Consider the following 6,611-nt stretch of genomic DNA (forward strand, 5'->3'; position numbering starts at 1 on the left):
GGTGAAAGCGTGATTAAAGATATTGTAAGTGTTTTGTTGATTTTTAGCAAATCGATGGTGGTTCAATTCTAATGGCTTGGGAGCGAAATCTACTTCTCTTTTGCAGGTACCAGTTTTTCTATAAGTGCATCAAAGGTCCTCGAATTAGACGAGCATTTAGAAAAGTAAAAGGTTCAAAAGGTGTAAAATAAGATTTTCAAAAGATAAACTGGCTGAAACCGAAAATAAAAAGGTTTGCAATGAATTTAAATGAAGTGATAAAAATGTCTTCGATTGAATCAAAGGACTTTTGACATGAAGATTAAAAATGCTGGAATGTAAATTTGACAATGAAAATTTAAAATTGCTTGAAAAGATAAATTAAATAGGAAAAGTAAAGTTTACTAAAATTGTAAATTAAAAACATAAAGATATGGAAGGAACACTACAGAAATTGAACTCTAAGACTTTCTAATATTTATAACCCAATTCCATAACCAACCATCAATGATATGATGTCCCCTTGTGTGCGAAATTTTGGATAACCGCTCCTGCTCTTTTGCCCAAAAGCGTTATTACTAACAAATTATTAACTCAAAGAAGGTATTCGATCTTCTTCATTTGAGTAACTACTCGATTCTTCATTTGAGTAACTGCTTGATTTATCGTTTCTATCGAATCTGTACCAAACAAATTTCACTTAATGCTCGCACGTGTATTTCTTTTAGTCTCTGCTTCCATTTTAAAATTTTATCAATATTTTAAATTAGCTTAACTTTCAAAAATAATTATTTTGACTAAGAGTAAAGTAAAGGTGACAGAAGGTTAAAATTTTATATGGTTTTTAATATAATTACGTTTATGGTTGCTCCCTGCCGAAGCTTCTCCCAACTGAAACGATCCTGGAGTGGTACTCTCTTATATAGAGAAAAAAATACTCTCCTGTAGAGAAAAAAGGAGGTGTTTACGTTAGTTGGAATGAAGTTTAAAACCGTAATACGACTGTGAAGTTAATTGAATGAGCTCACTGATGTGTAAGTGTTTTTGTTTGTGTTGGCCTGTTGGGGATTTAATGGATGAACGGCCCTTTGTAACAATTTCATTAGGTGGAAAATTTGGTATAAAAAGGGTAATAGTCCGAAAGGACAAAAAATAGATGTCTGGTGATTAAGATTTAAGAGAGCAATAGGAAAAATTGTATTTACGAATTAGTGTGATAATGAATATTATTTTGGTTGATGTTAAATATTTGTCATCTCCCGAAAATTGTCTGTTAAATATATGCTATAAAAATGTCATAGAAAAGAATTTTGGAGATAGTCAAATTATTTCATAAATAATAAGTAAGGTAAGAAAATAGATGAACTAATTGATATATTTTTTTTGAAAAATGATATAATTAATTGTCTTATTGTTTATATATATTAAATGAGAACCTTTTTTTTTCTATCTGTGTCAGGTATACAATTTTAAATTTCTTTTTTTTATATATCTATTTTGCCATGTTTTTCCCCCTTAATTTGGTATGATTTTTTATTTGGTTGACAGATGAGTATTGGGTGACAAACAAGTCATTACAAAGCATAGAAAATACAAATTCATTGTGTCACGTCTTGTTCATGAATAAGTTAACACATATTCTCTATTGGTTTGACTTTATCCTTTACAATAATTAATTATAACATTGAGACTACATATGGAAATGGAAAAATAGATTGAGAGAGAGTAATGTCTATCTCGAATAATTATTTCTTTTTCGCAGCCTTCCTACCGGAATTAGATGAAATATTAAAAAGAGTTTAAAATATTTATATAATAAAATAAAATAAAAAAAAATTAAACTAAAATTTATATATAATTTATATATAAAAAATTAAAATTAAGAGGATCATTATCTTCTATATCATTATGTGATTCTGTCTCTGATTACATGACCACAAATTTAAAAAAAATGTTATTTATTTCTTAAAGTTTATTTTTTAATTAATTTTAAAATTTAATCACTTAATTATATTATTTTTTTAATTTTTATTTAATTATATTCTCTAAATTTTAAGAACCACTAACACTTTTATTTAATTTAAATTTTAAAATTACAAATACTTAACACTCATGAGTTACTATTTTTTATATTTTACGTTTTTTAAAAAATTAGTTCAAGTTACTCCATTTAAATTATTTTATTTTCATGTATGACTACTAATATTTGTCATTGTATTTTAATTTTTTTTATTATTATATGATTTATGATTGTAATTTTTTATTCTTTTGATAAAATAAATAATCATTCATTTATAGTTTTAGTTTTTTTTCTTCTTTTACTGTTTTAGTTTTTTTTTTTTTTTTACTTTTTATTGTTCACGAATGTTTGATATTTTTTATTCACAAAATCTACAATTCCAATTTTTTTATTCATTAATTTCATAAAAAACGTGTATCATCATAGATATCAGTAAAAATTCATATTCAACATTATATTAACATTTCAAAGCGTTAATAGTATGTATGTCTTATATGGTTATTTTGTTTGTGTTTTTTATTATTTTATATATATTTATAACACATCTAAAATAATAATACCACTTATAAAATATTTTTGATATATATCTAAAATTCGTTTAAATTTATGTTTATAGTTTTTTATATAAATAATTTTTAACACATCAAAAATAATAAATTAACATATGAAATATTTTTAGTACATATCTAAAATTTATCAAATTTGTATTTATATTTTCTTAACATAACTATTTTTTTAACACAAATAATAAGAAAAAATTGATTCTCTTTTGTTGCTTTGGTTGTGGGAACAGCTCAATATATATAGCATTTCTTCTGCATTAAAGTCCACGAACAAGATTGTTAAACAAATTTTTTGAGTCATGCATACAAAACTAAAGTGTTGTTTTTCTTTCTAACGTTTGGGTATATTTTAAAGTTGTTTCTAATATTTTAATCATCCTATTTAAGTTTTTAATGTTTTAAAATTGGCTCAATGTTATTCTGCCATTATAGATCCGTTAATAGAATTGACGATAAGATAAAATTAAAATGATTTTGAAATGTTAGAAATTTAAATATATAGAACGAAAACATTAGGACAAAAACGATACATAGAAATAAATTTTAATTTTATTCTTCAATAATAACAATTTTTTACTGTACATAATATTCAATTATTTTTAATTACATCTAAGTAAATTACACTTAATCACGTTACATTCATTCTAAACAAGTTTTTTTATATTTTTATATTAACTTACAATTTTTTTATAATTTTATTTTGAAAATATATATATATCTAAATATAGATTTAGTTAATGTTGATGCTTTATTACACTTCCCCTTTTTATGAGATAATCATAAGACCTTTACATATTCGAATTCTATATCATTGATATATCTTTTTTCTTTCTTTCATCCTTTATTTTTATCTGTATATTCTTATTGCTTTACAATTTATAATCAGATTCGTTTTTTTTATCCAATATCGTTGTTATAATTCTACTACCAAAATATGATATCTTAATTTTATTTCGATTCTTACATTAACTTTAAGTGTAAAATTATAAAAAAAATAAATTTATTTAGAATGAAAGTAATGTGATTAAGTGTAACTTATTTAAATGTGATTAAAAAATAATTGAATATTATGTGCAGTAAAAAATTGATATTATTGAAGGATAAAACTAAAATTTATTTTTTATGTATCATTTTTGTCCCCAATACTTTCGTCCTATTTAAGTCCCTAACGTTTTAAAATCGTTTCAATTTTATCCCGTTGTTAATTCTGTTAACGGATTCCTAATGGAAGGACAATATTAAGTCAATTTTGAAACGTTAAATACTTAAATAGGACAATTATTGAAAAATATTAGGAACAACTTTAAAATTTATCCCAAATACATTAAGAACAAAAACAATACTTTACTCAAATTAATAAAATAGAAATCGAAATCTCTGCATATTCAAAGGAAAAGAAAATGTTGTTGGTCATAAAACAAATATGGTCGTTAGGCTAATGTTATCGTATAAATTAATAAATACATCTAAATTACAAAATTATATACTAAATAATTTCTTAACGCATCCGAAATTTTTTCAAAAGTAATTATGTTTGTTACTCTTGTTAATTAGAATAAAAAAAATTATATATACCAGTCTTAAGATCGAAAACATTAATTTTGGTAGTATTGTTTTAATTTTAATTTATTTAGAATTTAATTTTAATTTGTTTGTTTTGTTTTGTTTGATTTAAATTTAAATATAAATATTCTAATTTTTAGGAGATATAATTTTAAATTTTAAATATATAAAAAAAAATTTGAGACATAATATCTAAAAATATTTGTTACAATGAATAATAGCCGATTAAAAAATAAATTATGATAATTACCTAATTGTACCGAACTAATTAAAAACTTCTTCCTTTATTTATATTACCAAATTGACGGAAATAGATTTTTAAAATTTTTTAATTATTTAATAAAGTGTAATATCTCATTTTATATTTTTTAATTAAAACTAAAAAAATATATAAAAAATATTAAATAATAAATTGCACCTTACTAAACAATTAAAAAAAATTAAGAAAATTCACTTCTCAAAGCTACTTCTCTCCTCAAGCTTAGTCACCGAAGCTGTTTCAATCAGGGCCTCTCGAAGAAGTAAATGTAATTCACTCAAATGGTAAACGACAAAAATAACAACTCTAAACGGATAATGCTAAGAACAGCGCTGTGCCCACATAGTACAATCTTATACGTGGTAATTTTCCTAACAAAATATTTAGTATGGACTCCTTATGATTCAGAGTATCTGTGATATTCCTTTATGGCGGCTTGATATTTGACTGAACTAGATCTAGTGCTGCAGTTCACATCTCTATCCAAATAATAATATACCACCTTCCCCAGTTCCCCGAACAGACCGTGCTCGTTGCTTTATAAACACCTTTCAGGCCCCAAACATTTCCACAACAATAATAGCATCAATCCCAAACACAATAATGGCGAGCACCAGTACCATCTCCATGTTCCTTCTTCCCGTAGTTCTATTGATATGGGTGTCTCCTGCAGTACTCTCAGAGAAGTGCAGCCCACACGAGAAAAAAATCCTCCTCCAAGTGAAGCAAGAATTCGGCAACCCATCCATGCTCTCTTCATGGAACGCTTCCACCGACTGCTGCACCAGCGCCTGGGAAGGCATCGAATGCACCACCGAGAAGCCTTACCGTGTTAGCCAAATAGAGCTACATGGGCTGGACCTCCCCGGCCCAGTTGACCTCCCTCCCTCTCTATTTAACCTCGTTGATCTTGATGAGCTCTTAATTTTTGAAATGCCCAACCTAAAAGGCCAAATTCCTCCCCAGATCTCAAACCTCAAAAAACTTACAGTCCTTTACTTATTCAGCACTAATGTCTCAGGCCCAATACCAGAATCTCTAGCCCAAATCAAGACCCTCACGAACATTAACCTCGCCGGCAACAATCTCTCCGGCCCACTCCCTCATCTCCTCCCCTCACTACCCAGCATCAGGGTGATCTTCGCCGACGAAAACCGCATCTCTGGCCCAATCCCTGATTCCTACGGTTCCTTCGCGTCCAAGAGCCTTGTGACGCTGACTCTCTCTCACAACATGCTTTCTGGGAAGATTCCGGCGGCGTTGAAGGGGCTGGACGCGGAGCTTCTGGATCTTTCTTGGAACAAGCTCGAGGGAGATGGTTCGGTGCTGTTTGGGGCGGAGAAAAAGACGGAAGAGATAACCCTTGCGGGAAACATGCTATCGTTCGATATCGGGAAAGTGGAGTTTGGTAGGAACATAACGAGGTTGAACCTGAAGCACAATCGCATTTACGGGAAGCTCCCCGAGCAACTGACGCAGCTGAAGCAGCTAACCAGGTTTAATGTTAGCTATAATCAATTGTGTGGACCTATTCCCCAAGGCGGAAGATTGCAGGGTTACTACGCCATTGATGCTTCTTCGTTTGCACATAACAAGTGTTTGTGTGGGTCCCCCCTTCCTCCATGCAAGTGATGATATTTAACGGTCATCACTCTTCATGTCATAACTCATGAAAGATTAATTATTCTAGTTACAGCACTAAATAAATGCTTCAACAAATAATTTCGAATGGGTTTGAGGGCCCAACAGTCTTCTCACTGTGCCACCTGGGTGATGTGCATACGCGGAGACAATAATGTTGAATGTTAAGTTTGTGAATTTCAGTGTGTTACAATGAATCTTGTGGCGGTTTATATGTTAATAAATGGTTCTAATAAGAAGAAAGAAATCATCAGCGAGTCAAGTTTGTCACGGCTGGATATATATATATTATGATATTCGATTTGACTAAAATGATGAGATATATATTGGGATGAATGTGAGATTTAATTAAGCTCAATTCAAAACTCTTATACTTAATCTGTATATTAAAGTATAAAAAAATCAAATATTTCTATGTAATATATGAAAAATGAGTTTGTATTTTTTATAAAATAATACAAAAAAGTCATCAGAATTTATTATTTTTTATTAGTAATTTAGTTATTAATATTTAAAGTATAAATTAAAATATGTTATTATATTATTAGATTAAAAGAATTAAATTGATGGATAAAATTATAAAAAT

At 28.2% G+C, this 6,611-nt stretch overlaps 1 protein-coding gene across 1 annotated transcript; it reads left to right on the top strand.

Moving 5' to 3' along the window:
- The first annotated feature begins 4,920 nt into the window (after positions 1-4,920).
- On the top strand, positions 4,921-6,287 carry LOC130969417 (polygalacturonase inhibitor 2-like). Its single transcript, XM_057895124.1, has one exon. It carries the CDS (start codon positions 4,988-4,990, stop codon positions 6,014-6,016), a length of 1,029 nt encoding a protein of 342 aa, XP_057751107.1. The 5' UTR covers positions 4,921-4,987; the 3' UTR covers positions 6,017-6,287.
- The last annotated feature ends 324 nt before the right edge of the window (positions 6,288-6,611 follow it).

This window comes from Arachis stenosperma, chromosome 3, assembly GCF_014773155.1.
Source record: "Arachis stenosperma cultivar V10309 chromosome 3, arast.V10309.gnm1.PFL2, whole genome shotgun sequence".
NCBI lineage: Eukaryota > Viridiplantae > Streptophyta > Magnoliopsida > Fabales > Fabaceae > Arachis > Arachis stenosperma.